Source organism: Heteronotia binoei, chromosome 1, assembly GCF_032191835.1.
Source record: "Heteronotia binoei isolate CCM8104 ecotype False Entrance Well chromosome 1, APGP_CSIRO_Hbin_v1, whole genome shotgun sequence".
NCBI lineage: Eukaryota > Metazoa > Chordata > Lepidosauria > Squamata > Gekkonidae > Heteronotia > Heteronotia binoei.
Genome location: NC_083223.1, coordinates 12,856,428 through 12,881,497, shown reverse-complemented (window position 1 = coordinate 12,881,497; position 25,070 = coordinate 12,856,428). Strand labels below are relative to the sequence as shown.

Genomic DNA, 25,070 nt, shown 5'->3' with positions numbered 1-25,070 from the left:
TCTCACAATACAAGAAATCGTGGGCATTAAATGAAATTGCTGAGCAGTCGGGTTAGAACAGATATAAGGAAGTACTTCTTTACCCAAAGGGTGATTAACATGTGGAATTCACTGCCACAGGAGGTGGTGGCGGCTACAAGCATAGCCAGCTTCAAGAGGGGACTGGATAAAAATATGGAGCAGAGGTCCATCAGTGGCTATTAGCCACATCATATTATTGGAACTGTCTAGGGCAGTGATGCTCTGTATTCTTGGTGCTTGGAGGGGGGGCAAAGTGGAAGGGCTTCTAGCCGCACTTGTGAACCTCCTGATAGCACTTGAGTTTTTTTTTTTTGGCTACTGTGTGACACAGAGTGTTGGACTGGATGGGCCATTGGCCTGATCCAGCATGGCTTCTCTTATGTTCTTACCTTGTGGGGTTTCTCAAACGCTGGAAGTCTCATTGGTCTCTGAGGTGCTGTTGGAATGTTAACTTTCCTTCCTAGTTTTGCTTTCCCTTGGGGCTTGTGTCCTCACCTCTTAGCAGTGCAGTTCTGGGCATGCTCACTCAGAAGTCAGTCTTGATGAGCTTCAGGGAACTTGACTCCTTAGAGAAGAGTGTCTTTGCAGCCATGGAGAAAGATCAAGATGGGTAGCCGTGTGAGTCTGTCTGTGGCAGCAGAAAAGAGCAAGAGTCCAGCAGCACCTTGAAGTGTAACACAATTTGTGGCAGGGGAGGAACTTTCGTGAATCACTGCTCGGAAAATGTGTTAGTCTTTAAGGTGCTGTGGGACCCTTGCTCTTTTCTAGGGTTGCAACCTTAATTCTTCTTACGGCTTCTTTTTCACTTTGGAGGCACCTGTCTTCAGTTGCTCCTGCCTTGTCATACCTGGGCAGGTGTGAGTCTTCTGCTCGCCTCCCCCCAACTTCTCCTGCCTCATCTCTCTGTGTGTCTCATATTCCTCTGCAGGGCAAAGCTGTAGACTAATTACTTGTTAAACAATCAAAGCCTTTACATTGTGCTTTCTGCTGTTTGCCTTATCTTAAATAAATACAAGGCGTGGAGGTGTGCATGCACATATACGTTAAAAAAATCGCAAGAAGCCTGATGTTTTAAAACATATTTTTGAAAGAAATGGCCTGCCCGGACTTGAAATTTCATGTGTCTGTGCCAGTTAGGAAACGAAAGTGTAGCATGGAGCCCTCCTGCTGGCTTGCAACATGGCTTTTTAAACCTTGCAGGCTGAAGCAAAGTGACAGCAAGGGAGACGCTGAAGCAAGTCCTAGCACAGGGGACTTGGAGGGCTATTGAAGGAGAAGATGATGATATTGGATTTATATCCCACCCTGTACTCTGAATCTCAGTCTCAGAGCAGCTCACAATCTCCTTTACCTTCCCCCTCCACAACAGACACCCTGTGAGGTGGGTGGGGCTGAGAGAGCTCTCGTAGCAGCTACCCTTTCAAGGACAGTTCTGCAAGAGCTATGGATGACCCAAGGCCATTCCAGCAGTTGCAAGTGGAGGAGTGGGGAATCAAACCCGGCTCTCCCAGATAAGAGTCCTCACACTTAACCGCTATACCAAACTGGCTCTCGGCAGGTGTCGGCAGCTACACCAACCATACCCTTCCGGCCCTTCTCCTGAAGGAAATACTTTGACCCCAGTGTGATGTAGTCTCTCAAAGAACTTGCCCATTGTTAATCCCTACAGACTGAAATGTGTGAGTTGCCACCAACTTCTAATGTAGTCTAGTACAAGTCTGACACCACAACTGTCTCATCTCTCTAATAGTGATAACAGAGACAAGGGAGAACTCTCAGCAGGGAAAGCAGCCTTGTGGTGGTCTTGACTGAAGTGCAGTTGTTGGGGGAAAAAAATATTAAACCAGCAAATGCAAATAGTGGCCACACTGGGACATGTGTATCAGGGTTAGGCTATGAGTCTAATAATTTATTGCTGTGAAGCTAGGTATATGTGAGTTAAGCAGGTTGTTTTGTTTTACATGGAATTTATAATGTATGAATGACATTTCTTTGCTTTTTGAGGGTACCAGCAGGGAATAAAGAAATAAGTGAACGTCATAGTTCATGAGTTCTGTTCACCCAGAAGCCATTAGCAGTCCGACAGCATGTGAATTTTTTTTTTTTAAAAAAAATCCTTCCTAGGTTTTAGAGGAGGAAGACTTCTCGCTCTGCTCTTCCAGTAGGTGTAGGTCTTGCTTATTAAGTTTTTTCTCTTCTGGATAAGGAGCTGCCACTCGAAAAGCTAATGCTGTTCTGCTTCTCAGTAAACTTAGATAGGATCTGGCTGACAATCTAGTTCAGCTTGAAGATAAGATGCTTGGGCAACTGCTAAGAAACGTAAGCATCAATAATTTTTTTTTAAGAAAATGCTGCTTTTTAAATGGCATTCAATCATGGTGCTTCTGCCATACTTCAAAGCTTCCGTGTTGATTTGATGGAGCAGGGCATGCAGGCAGATTAGTTGTAGCTTTTGCCTTGGATCTAACTTTGACTCATGGCACCTGCCTGTAATTGATGAAGCTGCAGTGGAACACTAAGAATTTAAGACTCCAAGGCAGGGGTTCTGTGCTCTGAAGTAACTGTCATTGGCAATAAAGTTGACATCTGTAGTTGCTCAGCTTTCCTCATAGCCAGGTGAAAACCAGCATGTGCAGGTTTTAAATTCTTTCATTAGAAGTGAACAACTCAACCTAGTTAGGCGCGTGTTAGGAATATCCAGCATCATTTTGTTTCTCACCGCTGTAGCATTCTTTCTAGGAAAAGTGCTGATCCAAGAGCCCTCAGTGTTGAGAGCACCTGTTCTTTTACCTATTGTCCTCTTGCTGCTAAAATTGCACTGGATTTGTGAGCTTTCATGATGCTTAGGATCTTGTCGGCTTCAGTACCTGTGTGCCAGGCACTTGAGTGTTCCAAGTAGCAGTGCGAAACCAATTCCTTTCTGTTCAGTGAGCTTTTGTACAGTTTTCTGAAATGCGAGTTATTCATACGACCAGACAGGCTAATCTTCCCCCGGAAACCTGTATTCTTAAACGCCAAAATAAGTGCTTTCATGAATCTCATAAGTTTGCCAGCCTCTTGCTGTTTTGTAAATTGGGAGCTTGTCGCCTAATTCAGGTCTCCTTGACAATATTCCCACAGTTCAAGACTTGCCTGGTCGGTCCCTACGCAGGATCTTGAAATGTTTGCCTGCAAAAGCTTGTGGAAAATCAAATTATTACTGATTGAATACTCCAACCTTGGCAGCTGGTGGCTTCTTGGCTAAGATGCCCCTTTCGATTTCGTCACCCATCAAGCCAAGTCAGTGTGTGAATACTCTGCAACTCTGCAAATCCAGACAAAGTCTTTAGGCGAACTCTTGCACTGTGGACGTCACTCGAAGAACTTCTGCCGGGCATGGGCCAGAGTGCACGAGAACTGCTCGCCATGCGTACAGCTTCCTGCGCTTGAAGGTTTTCCGTGTTGGCACCAGCTGCTGCTAGGAATATTTTTGGAGTTGCAGCCACATAGCAGAATTAACCTTATGCATCCAGAGCACTGTCCTGATGGCTACTGAAATCTTTTCTCTCCCTGTGTGTGTTTATATTTGTGGGCGGGGAGTTGATACAGAGGCAATACGCTATTTGGCTCACGCGGTTTAGTCAAGTTGTTCAGGGCACGCATTGCCTACCTTCTGCTGTGTTAGAATCCCGTCCAGTGTCCACGTTTGAGGGCAACCAGCCTCTTTCTGGGGATGTGCGCTTCATGGGGTCATCACCCTCTTGCCTCTTAATTATCATTGTGCAATTGACGCTAGTTTCTCTTGGAGAGTGCTCTGTGAAACGAAGATATTCACTGATGTGTCCAGAGGGGAGGGAATAGTTTTGGAGTGGGATTCCCTTCACAGAAGCATGGCATTGTCAGCATGGTGTGATTTTCAGCTACTGCCCAGCACAGTCGACTAAACTGCTTAGTGCTGTATGCTGTTAACGCTAATGTAGCAGGCCAGATGGATGCTACAGATACCTCAGAAAAGAGCATTTGCCTTTTTAAAATCTGTATGCAAACTGCACATAACAGAACCAGAGAGTAGATGTGGTAACAGAGATGCTGTTTATCAACCGGATGTTCTGATAGAATCGAGTTACTAATGTCACCCAGGAGTTTTGGATTCCTCCAGTTCCAAGTGAGTGGTTGTGAAAGCCAAGCAGATGTTAAAACAGTGCTCAAAGTTGCGAAAAAGCGTTAATAACTTCTGGATGTTCCTCTACAGGAGCCATAGAAAAGAAGCCTAGAACACATTTTAATGGTAGCGTCAAGGACTCTAATGAAAGAGGCTTGGCCAGTGAAGAATGGTGCTCATTGGGAGTATGTTTGAAATGTAACTGCTTCATGTGGACAATAAAGTGAGGTTGTGTGACTTCCCTATTCCTGATGCTAACACAGTGACAATAGGCAGGGCTCTTTTTCTAGCAGGAGCTTCTCTGCATATTAGGCCACGGCCCCCTGATGATCTTAGAGGGCTCTTAGTACAGGAGGATTGGCTACATCAGGGGGCCGTGGCCTAATATGCAGAGGAAAAAGAGCCCTGACAATAGGGCTTCTACTTAGCAGGTTCTCTGCATTTTTCCAGCTCCTACTTTCCTGGCAGAGGTGACCTTACACTGCCAGGGCTATTTTTCATTTTTTAAAAAAAAACATAATTGGATATTGTTATAATGTGTCTGTCTATCAGGTTTGTCTGAATTTCCAGCTCTTGCACTCTCTCTCTCTCACAAAACGTAGATCTGTACCTCCTTTTGGTGCAGTGATATGCCTTTCCCTTTGTATCTCTATAATGAAAGAGGCCAGGTAATTAAAAAAAACACACACGATAGTTGGAAGCCCGATAAGACACCTTATTATGAAGATGCTCATTTGCTAGTTTAAAAACCAAACAAAACACAAGCCCTCCTCCCCCTCGCCGGTGATTGTGGGGAAGGGCTGCCATGTGAGTGGGACTGGGGAAACCCAAACTTTCCTGCCCATGGGCCAGCCATTCAGTCTTTCTCAAAACTTCACAAACAAAGCAGGTTTGGGAAAGATCTGAGAAAAGACAAGGAAAACTCAAAAGGTGCTTGAATGTGCTATGATGTGGTAGGGAAGGGGGGGGACAGGAAAACCACTTCCCAGCACTCAGAGCTTATGATCCACATGGAGAATGTCTGACTCTTTGACACTCAAAATCAAGTGCACATTTGTATCATGCCATTTGTTAGCACTACAATCCTGCAGACCTGGCATAGCACTACTAATATTAACACTTTTTTTAAAAAAATAGAACGCTTGTTGAAGATGACACTAGAAGAAAGGCGTAAAGAATATTTACGGGAGTATGTTGCTCTGAAAGATATCCCAACGTGGATGGAAGAAACGAATAAGAATCAAAACGATGGTAAGTCAGTGTTGTTTTGTGTTTAAATTTGTAACTGAATTTATATGCATTGGTAACAAAGTCTTGTGTGGACAGGAATTCCTGAAACACCGTATTTCACTGTTACAATTGCTTGACTGGCCAGTGTTCAAGGTGCGGTGGTTGAGCAGTATGCTTTATTTGTAGCTATGGATGAAATTGGAGAGGCTTTGAGTTGAAATGCATGCCACTCAAGAGCCGGTGTGGTGCAGCAGTTAGAGAGGTGGGGAGACCCGTACCCCCATTCTGCCGTGGAAGCTTGTTTGGGTGACCTTGAGGCGGTCACACATTCTCAGCCTGACATTCCTCGCAGGGATGTTGTGAGGATAAAATGGAGAATAATCTGAGCCCCTTTGGGTTGCCCGCTGGGGAAGAAAGCAAGGTATAAACTAAGGTATAACATACAACAGGTTTATTACCAATTTGCTATAGAAACCAAACAATGCAGAGCTACTTCATGCTACATTTAACACTTTACGCCTGGAAGCATAATGGTTGATTGTGACCAACAGGCTTCTGAACCAGTATATTATACAGAGATCTTGCTTCTCGCAGTATGAATTCAGCCTGGTGATAAACTTAGGGTTGCTGGAATGTCGTATATAAAATGGGTTATTAAGTCCTGTTAATACAGAATTCTCAAGCTCGCTGATGTTGGACTAGTCACCCCTCCCCACCCCAACTCTTTCCCGTTTGGGTATGCCCAGTGAGGTTTGTAAGTCTTCTTCAAACATTGGACATCTTGGGAACAAAGCAAGAGTCAAGTGGCACCTTTAAGACCAACCAAGTTTTATTCAGAATGTAAGCTTCTGTGTTCAAATTAAGGTAGGATCTGACCCTTAGGGCTATTCTGACTTCAAGAATACCTTTTAATGAGTTATCTGCTTTTATGTATAATGATATTGGAAGGTCTTGGCAACAGCTTCTGTCTCTACAGGAGCTGGATATCAAGTGTGTGTAACTGAGAACTTACTTGGGACAGCTTCTGGTGTGCTTCCATAGGTGTGCTCCTTAAAGTCACTTGAATGAGTTAGAAGTATGATGCCCAGAAAGATATCTACTGGGTCTTAAAGAATTTTAAAGGTGGTACTGCTTTCTGAAGTGTATTGTGGTAGTTTGCAAAGGAATGCTTTCTCACCGCGGCCCCAGCTGGTCACTCCTGCTTTTGAACCTCTTGTTTCACAAATGCTGCAGAGTGGTGCAGGCGGTGAGCTGTTTGTTCCCATGGACTGATTGCCTTTATCAGCTTTTTTGGTGATCCTGTACAATGTTGTCTCAATGGATGTGTAGCCATTGGACTTGTCCTATGGTCTCTCTCTCTCTCTCTCTCTCTTGCACTCTTGCACGGAGAGCCAGTTTGGTGTAGTGGTTAAGTGTGCAGACTCTTATCTGGGAGAACCGGGTTTGATTCCCCACTCCTCCACTTGCACCTGCTGGAATGGCCTTGGGTCAGCCATAGCTCTGGCAGAGGTTGTCCTTGAAACGGCAGCAGCTGTGAGAGCCCTCTCCAGCCCCACCCACCTCACAGGGTGTCTGTTGTGGGGGAGGAAGGTAAAGGAGATTGTGAGCCGCTCTGAGACTCTTCGGAGTGGAGGGCGGGATATAAATCCAATATCTTCTTCTTCTTCTTCTTTTGTTGGGCCGTGTTATCTATTCCTAGGCCATGATATATATGCACGTTTAATATTGAAGTCAGGGAGAACGGCATTCAAAGCCTACGTATGCTTGTTTCCAGGTGGGCTCCTTCTTTTCTCTCACCTACAGGAAAGGGAATGTGGATTTAGGAAAACAATTGCCCTGGCTACAGAACTGCTGATAAACAATATGAACACTGTGTAACAACTAAACTTAAGTATAATAAACACTTTATTCAACAATGCTTGTTGTCTCTGTATTTTGTTTGAAATTTACAAATCCAATAGTGAATTCAAGAATCCCTTCATGAACAAAGCCCAAATGCTTAACATCAGCTTCAAGAACCTATTAAGATCCACGTATAACTAAAGAGTCCATGAAAATCTTTAGTCATATGTGGTTGAATCCAAACCTAGGATGCATATTGTATATGTTTGAGATTTTTTTTAGGATTTTACTGTGATTTTATTTATTTATTTCTCTGTTATTTTAATTGCTGTTAGCCACCCTGAGCCTGTCAGGGGAGGGCGGGATATAAGTGTAATAAAATAAAATAAATGTTGTTGCGTTTCACCTTCAATAGAAGTTAAACCGCTGTTGCTCCAATCAATAATTGGGTGACTGTTCCTTGTAGATGTCAGAAATGTGTGATTTTCATGGACTCTTTAGCTACGTGTGGACCTTCATAGGTTCTTGAAGTTGATGTTAAAGATTCTTGGATTTGTTAATGAAGAGAGTCTTGGCTTCACTGTTGGATTTGTCAATTTCAAACTAAACAAGAAGTGCTGTGGACTATATTGTTTGTTATAGTTAGGTTAGTTGTTACAAGGTGATCACATTGTTTATTACACTGTGGTTTCCTGTGTTTGGTTACATTCTGACTAGAGAACTTACAAAGGAGCAGCTGCTGCTGGTTTCGTATTGGTACAATCCCTGTGCAGCATTACAGTGCCAAGGCAAAGATGCCTTCTGATCTGAGGGTTCAGGTCACTTTTTTTGTTTAGGTTAAATTTGTCTGCTGTACCTACAGCTTTAGGGGGGCAGTGTGGTTGGGGCCAATGTTCCCTCTAAACTGCAGAGTCTTGTGAGGAAAAATTCTACTTTGTGAGCTACTGGCATTAAAGTGGTGAGCTGCTGCATAAATTATTGTGCTCTGGGGTCATCCTTCCTGAGCTAAGAGAAAAATGGGTGAGCTGGAGGCTAAAAATCTGTGAGCTAGCTCATGGTAAATCAGCTTAGAGGGAACACTGGTTGGAACCATATATAAATCATTCCATAAGTCACTAGCCTGGCTCGGTTGCCACCGTGTTGAATTCTTTTGCTTTCTCCTGTGCCTTAATCTGTTGATTATGGTGTGAGCCGTGTGTTCTCCTCACATTCGTCAAAGGTGAAAGGGCAGTGCAACCCAGGCATGTGGAAGCAGATAAGTTTGATGTGTCAGTCTTTGCACTCTTCCAGAGGAAGGCATAGTTGAGTAAAGAAGTTTTCTATCTCCTTGTTGTATAAATAGTACAAAATCATATAAGAAACAATACAGGAATGGCATGAAATCATATATGAAGAAGAGGAGATTGGATATATACCCCGTCCTTTACTCTGAACTTCAGAGTGACTCACAATCTCCTTTAGCTTCCTCCCCCAGAACAGACACCCTGTGAAGTGGGCGGGGCTGAGAGAGCTCTGACAGAAACTGCCCTTTCAAGGACAGCTCTGCAAGAACTGACTGACCGCAAGGCCTTTCCAGCAGCTACAAATGGAGGAGTGGGGGATCAAACCTGGTTCTCCCAGATAAGAGTCTGAGCACTTAACCACTGCACCAAACTGGCTCTCTATGGATAGCCACTAGCTTTTTTCTAACAGCTGGGGTTGAAGTCTTATAGTGTCCCTCATTCCTGCTGCATGCCTTAGTGTAGTGGTCCCCAACCTTTTTGGTGCCAGGGACTGGCCCTAGGGCTGGCTGGCCCACTGTGGCCCCAGGGCCAGCAGGGTGGGGGCACCGAATTCGGCCTTCCCCCCACATGGCGCCATGCAGCCTCGCTGCCCCTCCCCTCCCACGTGGCACCTCTTCCTCCCTCCGTTTTTACAATGTTAAGGCTGGGGAAAGCACCTTCTGGGCTCTTTAAAGGCTCACCCCACCCCCCAGTCGATCAGTGGCAGCAACGGCCAGCAACCCACTGAACAGAGGTACTGGGGGTGGGCGGGCAGTACCAGTGCCCATCAGACTGGAGCCCCGCAGAGGGAGGAAGCTCTGCCCGGCTGCAGGAGAAGAAGTGCACGCTTTTGGCCCCAGGCGTCTCTGGTGCGCTCCAGCACAATTCGAGCCCAGAGGGAAGCTGCAAGGCAAACGCATGTGCTCTCTGCCACACTTGGATTTGCCTCCATGGTGCACCGGGGTCCCTGTGCCAGTGCCCAGCCTCATGGGAGCGCGCCTTTGCCTGGCCTTGGGGACATCCTGCACGTGCCCAGTCCAGATTCTGGCCGCTGCTGCCATTTCCCCCGCCAATCAGCTGTGTGTGGGGGGGGTGAGCCATTAAAGAGCCCGAAAGGCGCTTCCCCGACCTTAACAATGTAAAAACGGAGGGAGGAGGAGACGCTGTGGGGCTGCACAACACTGTGGTGGGGGGGCAGAGGCTGCATCCCAGTTGCTGACAGGCTGCGGACCAGTACCAGTCTTGGGCCTGGGGGTTGGGAACCCCTGCCTTAGTGTCATGGGTTGCGTAAAATGTTTCCTCTTGAAGTAACTTGGGCTTGAGGGGGTTTCCTTAGGTTCTTTAAAAATGCAGATCTGTCTTGAGAGCCAGCTTTCCCAACTCCTAGGTTGTTCAGCGCATCAGCATTCTGCTAGTCCAGGGTAACCAAACTGTGGCTTGGGAGCCACATGTGGCTCTTTTACACATTTTTGTGACTCTCAAAGTTCCACCCCAACCCCATTGGCCGGCTTGGAGAAGGTATTTAAGTGAAAGTTGCTTTCATGCCTCCTTCCCATCTATTTGCCTGCCTTCCCTCCCTCCCTCTCCCTGCTCTCAAACATCTGACATTCATGTCTTGCGGCTCTCAAAACCTTTATTCCATGTGGCTCTTATTATTAAGCAAGTTTGGCCACCCCTGTGCTAGTCCATTCTTTGGCCACTGTGTGACACAGATTGTTGGACGGGATGGGCCACTGGCCTGATCCAACCTGGCTCCTCTTACGTTCACAGTGGAAGTTTGCTTAAAGGAAGCGTTCTTAGGGCATGCTTATTTATCTGAGTCTATGACAGAGTTGTGGACACTAAGGCCCTTAGTGGAGGAATGTTAACATCTTGCCAAATGGAGAGCTAGGTTTTTGTCTTATTCTTTCTGTGCAGTTACATTTAGGGTCTGAGAGGTCTTTTCCTCCCATGTAATGCAGGCCAACCTGCTTCCTAAAGTGTTGGGTCCAAGTTTCATAGACTCAAGTTTCATAGTCTGTAAATCAGGTTCCTTGCAGACATACAACCACTGCAGGGAATGGCTGTTAAAAGTGCAATCGAGCCTGATCAGGCTGGTGATGCTGTGAGGAGACAGGGGAAGGAAGGACTGCTGCACCTCCCCAGCCATTTTCTGTACCCAAAGAATGCCGCTCTACATGGAGGAGACTGTGGACGTGAGGCAGCAGAAACACAGAACTAACTCCCCCGCCATCACCCCTTGGTTGGGGTTGGTGGTGGTGCGGGGGGAGGCAGGAGCCCTTCCTCCCCCACACGGCAGCTTTCTGAGGGAGAACAGGCTTTGCTTTATTTTAGACTATCCATTTCCCGCAGCTGCCAGAAACACTAGTGGAAAACCTGGACCCAGCTCTTTAAAAAAAGCAAACATCTAATTTGGTTCAAAGTATGTCTGTTAATAACCTGGTAACTCAGCTGGACGTTTACTGTAAAGTAAGGAAAGTCTCCTGCAGAAAATGTGGCCTGTAGTAGGCTGGAACAATACTCAAGCCTTCCTGTACTCTATTGCACAACCAGCATGCACCTTCTTTTACTTCAATGCCCTGCAAACTTTTCTTGAAAAGTGGGATGTCATCATAGTCTCCTTGATGCTGCTTCCCCATTGCCCTTGTTTTCCCACTCCAATTCTCATGCTTTCTCCATCAAGTCTTTTCGACCTCCACCAACACCACTCTCCTTCCCCCTGGGGGTGGAAAGTGCCATCAAGTTGGGACCAGCTTCTCACGACCCTGTGGGGTTTTAAAGGCAAGAGATGGTTTGCCATTGCCTGCCTCCATGTAGTGACCCTTTGGTGTCTTTGGTGTCAAAAGCCTTTTGAAAGTCCAGCTATATAATGTCTACCAGCTTGTTCACTTTCTCAGATAACTCCAAAAGGTTTGTTGATGCTTGTCTTCCCTTTGTAGAAGCCATGCTGATTTCCCCTCAACAGGCTTGTCCTTCTGTGTGCCTAAGAATTCTCTCTTTGATTACAGTTTTTACTGATTTGCCTGGGACAGAAATTAGGCTGACTGACCTGTAAGTTACTGGTTCCCCTCTAGATCCCTTTTTAAAAATTGGTGAAACTTTTGCTACTCTCCAGTCTTCTGGAAGAATGGCTGAATTGAATATGTTACATATACAGGCTAGTAGATCAACTATCTCACATCTGAGTTCCTTAAGAATTCTCGGAGATATGCTATCAGGACCTGGAGACTTACCGGTTTTAAATTTCCCCAGCAGGTCTAGGACTTCATCTCTGGTCACCTCAGTCTCGCTCATTTCTTCAGACTTCATTCCTGAAAATTAGGGCTGTGGCATAGGCATGTGCCCCACACGATCCTCAGTGAACACAGGAGCAAAAAGGTCATCAAGTTCTCTATCTCCCCATCTTCTTTTAGCAATCCCTTTAACCCTTGTCATCCAAAGGCCCCACTGCTTCTCTGGCTGGTTTCCTGCTCCAGATATATATATTTAAAAATGTTTATTTGTTTGTCTTGATGCTTCTGGCAAGCCATTTCTCAAGACTTAACATTTATTTCTCTGAATAAACCATCACTTCGAAGTAAGCACTTGGACTCTTGACAGTTGTAGGTGTCATAATCCTAAGTAAGTAAGGAGGAAGATGATACCTAGATGATCTTGGGTTTTCTAAATTTAACAGTAATAAACTGTTTTTGGTCACTAAACTGATCTGGTCAGAAAACAAACTGTACCCATATTCCTCCTGTCTTCACAGCCGTGGCTTCACCCTTTAAGTCCCCACCTTTGTAATCTTTTGTCTTCCCTGACCTTCCCCATTGCTTCTGAGGCATCACAGCTGTTCAGCCAGAAGCTAGAGGGGAGTTTACAGATTGCTGTTTTACTGCAAAGCAACTTCAAGAACAGAATGCAGAGGGAAATTGCTGAATTACAAATTATTATGAAACTTGGAACAAACACCTCCCCAGGACTGAACAGGGATATTGGTTTCTTATCTCATTATATATGCTAAGCCTACTCTCACCAAGTATAGCTATATATCCACAGTATTCCAATGTATTTCTCTTTTAGAATAGTGTGTCAGAATGATGTTTTTTGTATTGACATACTCAAATATGGCTGTTTATCTTATTACATATACTAAACCCATCTTCCACTATATTCTAGTGTATTATTTTTTTTCTAATGGCAAACTAGAATGATGTTTATATGTATGTAACATGTTAAAAGGTAAATTAATTGGATGGGAAAAACTTCTGAGAAAGAAATGCCCTTATTTTGGCCCAGGCTTACTAGCAATAGAATAATTAACAGACATTCTGACATTCTAACATGTTACTGTTTTATTGGTTTCCCATGCCAATGCTACCCAGATCAAAATCTGTGAAATTCGTGAAAAAAGATGGTGACGAGACAGGAGCTCTGGTGCTAGGGCTCCTGAAATTAACAATATTACAATTGTCCGGGCACCACGCTTCCAACAAGGCAATGCTAAATATGATAAGATGTGGCTGGGGAAGGGCGGGGTATGACTTTTAAGAACTTTATAGCCTCTAAGCCCTCTGAAACACACTGAAAGTGCTGCTTACCAGCCGGGCAAGGCACCGGTGTGGAGGTTGGGCGCGGCCGTGGGCTGGAGTGCATAGTGTGATCAAATTGTTGAGTGGAGTGCTGGGTGCCGAGGACATCGGCGGTGGCCGGTCGGCTGAAGGAGGCAGCTGGGAGCTGCTGTGGCAGAGATGCGGTGCAGTGTGGCGGATGGTTGCTGTTGGTGGAATTTCTCCTTTCCCTGGCTGTTTTCTGGTGGAGTGGTGGATTTCCCCTCTCTCCTGGAGGGTTCCATCCTTGTGGATACCTTCCCTGTGTGCTGCCGGCGTTCGCTGGGGTGCAGACTGCCAGTTGAGTCGACGACCGGGAGCCCCACGACTGCGAGGCCCTGTTGGGGGTCTGAGTGGCATGTGGAGGCCTGGTGTGCTGGATTGCGGGGCGGCTGGGTTGTGACCCCAAGATGGCTGCGGAATTTGTAAGCAGTTGGGAGGTGTTAATTTTCAGCGGGGAACCGGAAGGGCTCAACCGTACGGCTGGGGAGGACATGGGGGAGGCCTTCACCCCCCCCCCCGGGTCACCTGAGCTGTGCGGGGGCCCACCTGGGTTCTAGACAGCACTACCACACTTTAAAAACTGCACCTTAAGACCGCACCTGAAGATCGCACTTTAAGAACAATCTGCACTTAAATAGAAGGAAAACATCTTGCACTTTAAGCACTACAGCGCTCTTATCTAATGACACTTTAACCTTTTCCTACTTGCCAATATGAACGTGGAATTGTATTGCTAGCTACTAAATTGATTGTGATGAAGTTGTTATTAGCTGATTAATTGGATTATTAGTTAATTGTTTGGCCTCTGATGAACTTTATATTTTTGGCAAATTAATTGAAGGAGGGTATTGATTTGGGAGGGTTTTACCTATTAAGGAGCTATTGAATAAATCAAGAATTTTTTTAGCTCATCAATTAGAGGGGAGATTGTAGGGTTGGGATTTTAAATTAATTTAACTGTTAGATTAAATTATTAGTAAGCTAGCCAAATCTGATTGGTGAGGGAGGGGTTGGAAGTTTAACATCTGAAATAAGGAGGTGAGTGAGGACATATCCACATTGGTTGAGGCTATAGTGGAGACCAGTGAGGATGCCCGACTTGGGGATTCCAGTGCTCCTAGGGAGGGGAAGGTATGACGGTGGGAGCAGACAGAATTATAAAGGAAGGAGGCCGAGACAAAATAGTGCTCGGCTGCCTTCCAGTCTGCGTCCCATCCCCATTGTGACAGGTAGAGGGGTCAAGCGGAACTGATCACCTCCATCATTGGTGTTATGTAATGCCAGGTCCATAAAAAATAAGACCTCAATCCTTAGGGAGTTCCTGCTTAAGCCAGATGTGGACCTGGCTTGCATGACCAAGACCTGGGTGTGAGATGGGGAGACTGTAGCTCTCTCCCAGATGGCTTCCCCAGGATACTCGGTCTTTCACCAATCACGGACTAGTGGGGGGGGAGGGGTGGCGCTATTCATACAAAAGGATTACTCCTTCCGGGCTCTCCCGACCCCAATGATCAATGGTATAGAATGTGCTGGTCTGGCGTGGAATGTGGGAGAGGGGTTGGCAATCTGGCTGGTGTGCCGTCTGCCTAACGCACCGGCCAGTGCCTTACTATCCCTGATGGAGGCCGTAATAGACTGGGCATTGGAGTACCCAAGGCTTTGGATCCTGGGCGATTTCAATGTCCATGGCAATGAAGCGACCTCCAGTCAGGCAATGGACTTAGTGTCATCCATGGCAACACTGGGACTCTCCCAATTTGTTACAACACCCACTCACAAGGCAGGGCACACATTAGATTTGGTCTTTGCAGCCGGGGTTTTGGTGGACAGTATTACTGCAGAGGTGGTGCCATGGTCAGACTACTTTGCCCTCAAGGCTCGTGTGGATGCTCCACCCCAAGCCCGTTTGGGCGGAGAGCCTATTTTGGCTCGCCCACGGAGTCTGATGGACCCTGAGCGGTTCCAAATGGCTCTGCGGGATCCCTGGGGATTCCCTTGATGATCTGGTTGAGTCTTGGCACAGCCGACTATCCAGGGCCATCAATGAGATCACACCCCGACACCCTCTGCGCCCTCGTGTTAAGCTGGCTCCGTAGTATACCCTGGAGCTGCGACAGCTGAAACAAGGGGTCAGACGGTTAGAGGGGCAATGGTGGCGTACTCAAGACGAAGCGACTAGAACATCTTATAGAGAGTTTATGATGTCCTATGAGATAGCAGTCAAAGCCACAAAGAAGAATTACTTTGCGGCCAAGATTGCGTCTGCAAATTTGCGCCCGGCACAATTGTTTAGGATAATTCAGAATCTTACAACACTGCCTCAAGGCAGGCAAAATGTTAGGGAATAAGAGATTGGCTGCGAGGCTTTTGCGAAATTTTTTGCAGATAAAATTGTGTGGCTCCGCCACGACCTTCCCGCCACGTTGGGTACTGTACAAGAACTCGAGGCTCCGTGCCTGTTTTCTGGTTCAGTTCTGGATCACTTCGACACACTTAGCTTGGAGGAAGTGGACAGAATCCTCTCTACTGTACGCCCAACAACTTGCGATTTGGACCCATGTCCCTCCTGGCTAATTAAATCTTGCCAGAGGGAACTTAGATGTCCTATACGGGACATCGTAAACAGATCCCTCTCAGAGGGGCGTTTTCCAACACCTCTTAAGGAGGCTGTGGTCCGCCCTCTCTTGAAGAAGGTGTCATCAGATCCGGCCGAATTGGCACATTATCAGCCGGTCTCGAATTTACCATTTTTGGGTAAAATCATTGAGAGGGCAGTAGCGCTACAGTTGCAGAGTTTTCTGGATGATGCTTCTGTCTTAGATCCTCACCAGTCCGGCTTTCGCCCGGGTCATGGGATGGAGACAGTCCTGGTCGCCCAAGTGGATGATCTCCAGAGGCATCTGGATCGAGGTGGCGTGGCACTACTGATGTTGTTGGATCTATCGGCTGCGTTCGATACGGTCGACCATCGGTTGCTGATCTGCCGCCTCACCGACGCAGGGATTCAGGGGTTGGCCTTGCAATGGCTTTCCTCTTTCCTTGATGGTCGGGGACAAAGGGTGGCGATTGGGGGAGAGCTGTCCCGAGGCACTCACTACATTGTGGGGTGCCACAGGGGGCAGTGCTCTCTCCGATGTTGTTTAACATCTACATGTGCCCCCTTGCCCAGATTGCCTGGAGGTATGGGCTTGGGTGTCATCAATGTGCTGATGACACCCAGCTCTATCTACTAATTGATGGCCGGCCTGACTGCGCCCAAAAAAATCTAGACCTGGCGCTGCAAGCCGTGGCAGGTTGGCTCAGGCTGAGTAGGTTGAAGTTGAATCCAACGAAGACAGAGGTCCTTTGCCTGAGTTGGGGCGGTCTGGGAAGGGAAAGTTTTTGACGGTGCACCATTGAAAGTGGCGCGCAAGGTCAAGAGCTGGGGCGTACTACTGGAGCCTTCCTTGTTAATGGAGGCCCAGATAGCAGCCACTGCTAAATCCGCTTTTTTTCACCTTAGGCAGGCGAGGCAGTTAGCTCCCTTCCTAGAGTGTGACGACTTGGCAACAGTGATCCATGCAACGGTCACTTCGAGATTGGATTACTGTAATGCCCTCTACATGGGGCTGTCCTTGTGCTGAACCTGGAAACTGCAGCTAGTGCAGAATGCAGCGGCTAGACTGTTGCTAGGGCTCCCGAAGTGGGAGCACATACAGCCGAGGCTGCGCGAACTGCACTGGATGCTAATTGTATACCGGATTCATTACAAAGTGCTGGTTATTACCTTTAAAGCCGTATATGGCCGAGGACCTGCCTACCTTAGGGACCGTCCCTTCCCATATGTGCCCCAAAGAGTACTGAGATCAGGAGTGCAAAATCTTTTGACAATCCCCGGGCCAAAAGAGGCCAAATTGAAGACAACAAGAGACAAGGCCTTTTCGATTGTGGCTCCACACTGGTGGAACCAACTACCAGATGAACTGCAGGCCCTGCGGAGCCTTGCTCAATTCCGTAGAGCTTCCAAGACCACTCTCTTCCAGTTGCCCTTCTCGTAATGTGGATCCCAGCCTATTATATCCGGTCATCATAAATTGCAAGAGGAGAACATCTAGAATATAGCACCTGGAAATGTTAGAATCTAATTACATTGATGGTTTTAATTATAATGTTTTTAATGTAATAGAAAATATCGTGAACTGTATATTGTTGGATATGTTTTATTATTGTAACTAGTTTTTATGCCATATTTTGTGAGCCGCCCTGAGCCTGCTACGGTGGGGAGGGCGGGATATAAATAAAATATTATTAAAGGTTTTCTCAATTTGTTAATTTTGCTATTCTGCCATTGGATTCTAACTGTGTACCACTTTGCATCCGTAACCACTGACCACCAGTTATATGTAGCTCTGCTCACTGTACCCCATTCCATTGTCTGAAGAAGTGGGCATGCACACGAAAGCTTACACTCTGAATAAAACTTTGTTGGTCTTAAAGGTGCTACTGGACTCCTACTTTGTTCAGATTGATGGGCCATAACTAGCCTTGGTTTATTGCCCCAATTTGAAGTTAAAAGCCATCTCTAGTGGAAGGTGTCCCAGGGAGAAATTGAATTCCTCAGATCTAAAGCCTACAGTGGGAGAGGAATTGGCAATAAAGAGCTTGAGCACGGGAGCTACATGCTGAATGAGATTCAGGGTTGATGAACATCTTCTCAGTCCTGGGCATTGAATGGCCTGTATTCCATACTTTGTGGAGCCCAAGGGACTCATTTAACAAACGTCTGGAAAAGGCTGTTGAACACAAGAGCCAGTTGTGGCAACTAGGTAATTTCTTTTTGAAATACCTGGGCTCATTTTTTCAGGTATGTGGCCCAAATATGCCACATGAGGGGTGTGTGGGTGCATAATGTCTATACTACAAAGGAAGGCATTAATTCATAAGAATATTGAGGCCTGTATATATAGATAGATACGGATATATAAATTGATGCAGATAAATATATGTGGGGGTTTTTTTGTAACAGGAACTCCTTTGCCGATTAACACCCCCCCCCCCCCAATGTAGCCAATCCTCCTAGAGTTTACGGTAGGCTCTGTAAGTTCTTGGAGGATTAGCTACATCAGGAGGGTGTGGCGTAATATGCAAAAGAGTTCCTGCTAAAAAAAAAGCCGTGGATATATGTATATATGTGTGTATTTGCTGTAACAATTTGATGTCAGAGCGACACCAATAGCAAGTTGATCTAAAGCTCTGATGGCAACCTGTGAAAATAAACGTTGGGATAACAATACAAAACTTAGTCTATTCCTCCTGAATATGAAGCAAGACAAACATTGAAAAGTCTTGCAGAACATAAAACTTGTGGAGACGAAAAGTGGCTAAGCTGCTATCCATATTGCCGAAATGGAGTATAGGGAATCAATGCCGTGTTACAATCTCATGAAGCTCCCGATCTCTATTTCTGCAATTAAATGAGTCTTGCTCTTCTCTCCCCACCTTCATGCGTGTGGGTGAGATGGGGCTTTGTGGCACTTGTATTTCTTAGGAGACACAAAAAAGAACTTTGTGCACAAACGGTGTCCTTCTAGTTGAATATTAAGTTGCAGGCGGTTCCATTCCTCTGGCAAGTTCAAGTGCTGGCTAATTCTTCCCTGCTTTCCTTAGTCCGTCTGCTCTTGCCCTGGTGTATTTCCCCTCATTTTCATGCTTTGCTTTACCCTGGGGGAGTTGGACAGCGCTTGTGCCCGAGCCTGTGGTGTTTGCCCTCTCAGAAAGCTCAAGACACACACACTTGTGGTCTGAATGTAGGGCCCGGGTAACACTTGAGCCCATAGTAGCTCTGGCTGATTTTGCCTTCAGGCGCTGGTATTGTCTTTTTAGATCCAGTTTTATTCCATGCCAATGTATGCAATTCAGAAATGGCTTGAGAATAACACAGTTGGGGGCGGAAGGCAGGGAGAGATGTGATGTGCATGCTGTAACTTGCGAAGGCCATTTTAATCCCTGTGTGTGTTTCACAATTAAGTCTGAAAACAATTTGTGGTGAGATTCACCTGGGTAGCAGTCAGGGTCTGAAGCAACGGAACAGAGTTGGGGTCCAGCAGCGCTTCTAAGACCAAAGAGTTCTATTCAAGGTAGGAGCTTTTGCGCGCATGCACACTTTCTCAGTGTGCACACTAAAGCTCATACCCAGAATCAGGGCCTTTTTGGTAGGAAAAAAGCACAGCAGGAACTCATTTGCATATTAGGCCACACCCCTGATGTCACCATTGTTTCACACAGGGCGTTTGTGTAGAAAAGGCCTAGCAGGAATTCATTAGCATATTAGGCCACACGCCCCTGACACCAAGCCAGCCGGAACTGCATTCCTGCTCAAAAAAAGCCTTGCCCAGAATTAAACTTGGTTGCTCTTAAAAGGTGCCACTGGACTCAGTCTTTAGTTTGTGGTGAATATTTCCTCATAGCCCTCTGCGCCAAAATTGAGTGGAATTTTAGCAGTCCTGTCGCGCATGTTCATCTGGATTGAGTGTGTATCTTGGCATGCTTAACAACTGCATTCTTATATGGTGAAATTTGCATACTACGTATGTTGTAATATTGTGATATTTACTGTCTGTAATGCAGAATCTTTGCAGCAGTGAAACTAGAAGCAAAGCAAAGCACATCACCCCAAACTCTACAACTATTGCATTTGATGTAGGAAAAGCAGAGGAGTCATTTTGTTTGTGTGTGTGGGGGGGGTTGTTGCTGTGTGATCATTAACTTTTTAAAAACTATTAAAGAGACCAGAATAAATCTTTAAGGTTACTCCTCCCAACAACCAGATTTTTAAAATTAACATGATTGAATGACTGATGACACCTGAATTGGGACAACAGGCATTAGGGGAGGGATGGTGGCTCAGTGGTAGAGCATCTGCTTGGGAAGCAGAAGGTCCCAGGTTCAATCCCTGGCATCTCCAAAAAGGGTCCAGGCAAATAGGTGTGAAAAACCTCAGCTTGAGACCCTGGAAAGCCGCTGCCAGTCTGAGTAGACAATACTGACTTTGATGGACCAAGGGTCTGATTCAGTATAAGGCAGCTTCATATGTTCATATGTTCAAAAGTATTAATGACTGCGTTCAAGTGGGTAGCCATGTTGGTCTGAAGGAGTAGAACAGATATGTGAAGAAGGGTGCAGCTTACACCCAGAAGTGAACCTTGTTGGTCTTAACAGTGCCACTGAACTCAAACTTTGGTCTGTTGATGGTTACAGTAACAGGACCACAACATTTGTGTTATCCCTTGCAGATACCTTATGGCAGGGGTGTCAAACTCATTTGTGATGAGGGCCGGATCTGACATAAATTATGCTTTGTTGGACCGGGCCATGTCAATACACATGGGTGAGATGGGGCTTCGTGGCACTTGTATTTCTTTGGAGACACAGAAAAGAACTTTGTGCACGAACGGTGTCTTTCTAGTTGAATAGAAGGGCCATGTTTATACCTATTTAAGATTAGGTGCTTGTACAGGGGACCACCTTTACCTTTTTTAAGAACATAAGAGAAGCCATGTTAGATCAGGCCAATGGCCCATCCAATCCAACACTCTGTGTCACACAGTGGCAATTTTTTTTTAATACACACACACACACTGTGGCTAATAGCCACTGATGGACCTCTGCTCCATATTTTTATCTAAACCCCTCTTGAAGGTGGCTATGCTTGTGGCTGCCACCACCTCCTGTGGCAGTGAATTCCACATGTTAATCACCCTTTGGGTGAAGAAGGACTTCCTTTTATCCATTTTAACCTGTCTGCTCAGCAATTTCATTGAATGCCCACGAGTTCTTGTATTGTGAGAAAGGGAGAAAAGTACTTCTTTCTCTACTTTTTCCATCCCATTCATAATCTTGTAAACCTCTATCATGTCACCCCGCAGTCGACGTTTCTCCAAGCTAAAGAGTCCCAAGCGTTTCAACCTTTCTTCATAGGGAAAGTGTTCCAGCCCTTTAATCATTCTAGTTGCCCTTTTCTGGACTTTCTCTAATGCTATAATATCCTTTTTGAGGTGCGGCGACCAGAACTGCACACAGTACTCCAAATGAGACCGCACCATCGATTTATACAGGGGCATTATGATACTGGCTGATTTGTTTTCAATTCCCTTCCTAATAATTCCCAGCATGGCGTTGGCCTTTTTTATTGCAAACGCACACTGTCCTGACATTTCCAGTGAGTTATCTACCACGACCCCAAGATCTCTCTCTTGGTCAGTCTCTGCCAGTTCACACCCCATCAACTTGTATTTGCAGCTGGGATTCTTGGCCCCAATGTGCATTACTTTGCACTTGGCCACATTGAACCGCATCTGCCATGTTAATGCGCACTCACCCAGCCTCAACAAATCCCTTTGGAGTTTCTCACAATCCTCTCTGGTTCTCACCACCCTGAACAATTTAGTGTCATCCGCAAACTTGGCCACTTCACTGCTCACTCCCAACTCTAAATCATTTATGAACAAGTTAAAGCGCATGGGACCCAGTACCGAGCCCTGCGGCACCCCACTGCTTACCGTCCTCCACTGCGAAGACTGCCCATTTATACTCACTCTCTGCTTCCTATTACTCAGCCAGTTTTTGATCCACAAGAGGACCTGTCCTTTTACTCCATGACTCTCAAGCTTTCTAAGGAGCCTTTGATGAGGAACTTTATCAAAAGCTTTCTGGAAGTCAAGGTAAACAACATCTATCGGGTCTCCTTTGTCCAAATGTTTGTTCACCCCCTCAAAGAAATGTAGCAGGTTAGTGAGGCAAGATCTTCCCTTGCAGAACCCATGCTGAGTCTTCTTCAATAACCCGTGTTCATCAATGTGCCTACTCATTCTGTCCTTGATAATGGTTTCTACCAACTTTCCCGGTATTGAAGTCAGACTGACTGGCCTGTAATTTCCCGGATCTCCTCTGGAACCCTTTTAAAATATGGGAGTGACATTTACTACCTTCCAGTCCTCAGGAAAAGAGGCACATTTCAATGAAGATTACAGATTTTTGTTAGAAGATCCACAAGTTCACCTTTGAGTTCTTTCAGAACTCTTGGATGTATGCCATTCGGACCCGGTGACTTATTAGTTTTTAATTCGTCCATCAGTTGTAGGACCTCCTCTTTTGTCACCTCAATCTGACTCAGGTCTTTCAACACCCCTTCCAAAATTAGTGGTTCTGGGGCGGGCAAAAAGTTCTCATCTTCCACAGTGAAGACGGAGGCAAAAAAATGCATTCAGCTTCTCAGCCATTTCCCTATCCTCCTTCAGTAATCTTTTTACCCCATGGTCATCCAAGGGCCCCACTGCCTCCCTGGCTGGTTTCCTACTTCCAATATAGTTGAAGAAATTGTTATTGTTGGCCTTTATGTTTTTTGCAATATGCTCCTCATAGTCCCTTTTTGTCTGCCTGATCACAGTCTTGCATTTGATTTGCCACAGCCTGTGTTCCCTTTTACTAATCTCACTTGGACTGGTTTTCCACCACTTAAAGGAGTCCTTCTTACCTTTTACAGCTTCCATTACTTTGTTTGTTAACCATGCAGGCCTTTTCTTATGCCTGTTTGTGCCTTTCCTAACTTGTGGTATGTATTTTATCTGAGCTTCTAGGATTATAGTTTTAAATAGTCTCCAAGCTTCCCCAAGGGTTTTGACCGTATTTACCTTTCCTTTCAGTTTCCTCCTCACATGCCTCCTCACCTCAGTGAATTTACCCCTTTTAAAGTTAAACGTGGTTGTGGCGGACTTTTTGGGCATTTATTTATATTTATACAAACAGTGAAATCAATAACATTATGGTCACTGCTCCCAAGCGGCGCAATCACTTTTACATCTCTCACCAAGTCTTGGGCATTACTTAGGACCAAATCCAGAATCGCCCCACCCCTGGTAGGTTCTGAGACCATCTGCTCCATAACGTAGTCATTGAGAGCATCAAGAAACTCAATCTCTTTCTCTCGACCAGAACACATATTGACCCAATCAATCCGCGGGTAGTTAAAATCACCTATTATGACACAGTTTTTACGTTTAGCCGCTATCTTTAAGCCTTCCATCATATTATAATCGTCCTCTCTCTTTTGATTTGGTGGCGATAACAAACTCCCATAGTTAAATTTCCTTTTGGGCCCTCTATTTCAACCCAAAGCATTTCTAAAAGGGAATCTAATTCTCTGACCTCAGTCTTACTGGACCGTATACCCTCTCTGACATACAGAGCCACCCCACCTCCAACCCTTCCCTCCCTATCCTTCCGATATAACTTATATCCAGGAATCACCGTGTCCCACTGATTCTCCTCATTCCACCAAGTTTCTGAAATTCCCACAATGTCTATGTTTTCTCCCAACACTAAACATTCCAATTCACCAATTTTACTTCGAACACTTCTAGCATTTGCATACAAACATCTATAATTTCCCAGGCAAGCTAGGCCCGCCACCTTCCTCCTGCCGCCTCGAGACTCTGGCAGACAGTCCATGCTGTTTGTCACCATCACAGTGGACAACTCTGATCCGTTACCCGGTAGAAAAATAGCAGCCAACCCTTCATCTCTTTGAGACGAGTCCTCCCGAACCAGAGACATTTCTTCTCCTGTCAGCTTTCCCCCAAGATTTAGTTTAAAAACTGCTCTGCCACCTTTTTGATTTTAAGCGCCAGCAGCCTGGTTCCATCCGGGGACAAGTGGAGACTGTCTCTTTTGTACAGCTCCCGCTTGTTCCAGAAAGCATCCCAGTGCCTAACAAACTTAAACCATTCCACTTTACACCATCATCTCATCCACACATTGAGACTTCTAATTTGTGCCTGTCTCTCCTGCCCTGCACGTGGAACAGGTAGCACTTCTGAGAAGGCTACCTTGGAGGTCCTGGCCTTAAGTCTCCCGCCTAGCAGCCTAAATTTTTCCTCCAGGACCTCACGACTGCATTTCCCCACATCGTTAGTGCCAACATGCACCACGACCACAGGCTCCTCCCCAGCACTGTCTATCAGCCTATCTACTACACGCGTAATGTCCGCTACCTTTGCACCAGGCAGGCAAGTCACCATACGGTCAGTATGTGGTTTCGCCACCCAGGTGTCTACTTGCTTAAGGATCGAATCACTACCAACCCCCCCCCCCTCTCCCCCTGCCCAGGGATGGTTCCTTGGCGCGAAAGGATTCCTGCTCACCAACTGAAGAAGAAGTCCCTTCTGAGGGCGCATTCCCCTTATCCTCAGCATGGTGCCCTGTTCCCTCTCGACCCTCATGCTCTCTGGCAGCAATGGGGCTGCTACGTTCAGAGCGGGGCTCATCTAATATGCCCCTGAGAGTCTTCCCCAAGTGCCTAACTGACCGTCTCTGCTTCTCCAGGGCAGTCACCTCGGCCTCAAGGGTACGAACTCGTTCCCTGAGGACCAGGAGCTCCTTGCATCGAGCACACACCCAAGATTCCTGTCCTTTGGGCAGATAGTCGTACATGTGACACTCAGTGCAAAACACTGGAAAGCCCCCAACCACCTGCTGGCATTCTATCTTCATTATATATATATATATATATATATATATATATATATATATATATATATATATATATATATAAATATACAGTCCTCTTTAAATCCTGTTTGTTTAAGTGGCTCCCCTTCTGGAGGGTCAACTTACCTTATTGGGAGAACAAGGAAATCAGGGATCTGAGTTCCTGGTCGTTAGGGAGCCCCTAGGCGAAGAGCCCTTTAGCTCTCTGGCAAGGCGCAGCTTAAAATGCAAAGAGGATGGAGCAGAGGCACTCCTAAGCAATCAGCAGCAATCACTCTCAATCTCTTTCACCTTTAGCCCACTCAACCAAACAAAGAGCAAACAAAGAGCAGTTCCCCAGCTATCACAACTCAGAATTTTAGGCAGCCCCACAAACCTCAGAATGAAGTCTTTCAAAACTCAGAAATTCTCAGCAACTTCTCCAGCTGTCTCAGCTATCAGAGCTGCTCTGCTCTG

At 46.0% G+C, this 25,070-nt stretch overlaps 1 protein-coding gene across 1 annotated transcript in view; it reads left to right on the top strand.

Moving 5' to 3' along the window:
- MACROD2 (mono-ADP ribosylhydrolase 2) overlaps window positions 1-25,070 on the top strand; it is a 1,708,848-nt gene that overhangs the window by 2,904 nt on the left and 1,680,874 nt on the right. The window contains exon 2 of the mRNA XM_060230846.1: window positions 5,300-5,413. Coding sequence (XP_060086829.1) covers window positions 5,300-5,413 — 114 coding nt within the window. The remainder of the gene's footprint in view (window positions 1-5,299; window positions 5,414-25,070) is intronic.